The following is a 1,053-nucleotide window of genomic DNA, read 5'->3' as shown; positions in this document are numbered from 1 at the left end:
ATATATATAAACGTCCGCATACACAACGTACAACCACTTAACTACTCTCACATACGCTATAACATGCACAGGCATGGCACAAGTGGCGTTCATGCCGTTCGAGGCGTTTCAAACACTGCAGCAGCACTTCACCTTGCACACGCCTGTGCTCAGAGGTAGACCTTTCGCGTTTTCTCTGGACGAACGTGCGAGCAGAGGTACAAAGCATCAGTTCGCTAACTTTATGCAGAGGTAGGTAACTTTGTGCAGAGGTAGGTAACTTTATGCAGAAGTACGTATCTTTATGCAGAAGTACGTATCTTTATACAGACGTAAGTAACCTGCCTGTGACACGGGCTACGAGGCTGCGACCTTTATCAGAGATCAGATGAGGACAGTCTGTGCTGTTAAGTCAAGTGTCTGTAGGGTGTGTTGTAGCAATGCGTATTACTCTCGGCGTTAGGCGTATCGCCGTGTCCACGATATGGGAAGGTCTAAACCCTTAAAACCCTAAAAACCCTAAAAACCTCGTGTGACAGTTATTCCACAAACAGATGGCTTGCACTCACTGCAGGTAGGCGTAGGCGTTGTGTATGTGCGTTTGCAGCAACATGTCGCATCCCTAAATGCACACGTATAGTTGTCATACGAGTCATCCGGCAGCATGGGGCGTGTTTACTTTTAATTGGAAAAAAGATACAGTCTGGTGTCTCCGTCCCAGTATGTGAATACATACTGTACAGTGCTAATACCCATACTACTTACTACGTACATACAGTACAGTGATACTACCCATACTACTTGCTACGTACATACAGTACAGTGCTACTACCCATACTACTTACTACGTACATACAGTACAGTGCTTCTACTTACTACGTACATACAGTACAGTGCTAATACACACACTACTTACTACGTACATACAGTACAGTGCTAATACTCATACTACTTACTACGTACATACAGTACAGTGCAAATACTCATACTACTTACTACGTACATACAGTACAGTGCTACTACCCATACTGCTTACTACGTACATACAGTACAGTGCTACTACCCATACTACTT

At 44.1% G+C, this 1,053-nt stretch overlaps 1 protein-coding gene across 1 annotated transcript; it reads left to right on the top strand.

The window, feature by feature from the left end:
• Positions 1-73: 73 nt before the first annotated feature.
• On the top strand, positions 74-231 carry SARC_17044 (hypothetical protein; the record flags this gene model as incomplete). Its single annotated transcript, XM_014288858.1, has 1 exon — positions 74-231. A coding segment is annotated over one exon (158 nt), but the record flags the coding sequence as incomplete, so codon positions are not given.
• Between the last annotated feature and the right edge of the window lie 822 nt (positions 232-1,053).

This window comes from Sphaeroforma arctica, assembly GCF_001186125.1.
Source record: "Sphaeroforma arctica JP610 unplaced genomic scaffold supercont1.9595, whole genome shotgun sequence".
Taxonomy (NCBI): Eukaryota; class Ichthyosporea; order Ichthyophonida; genus Sphaeroforma; species Sphaeroforma arctica.
The sequence above is the reverse complement of the archived record's forward strand: the minus strand, read 5'-3'. Positions and strand labels throughout refer to the sequence as shown.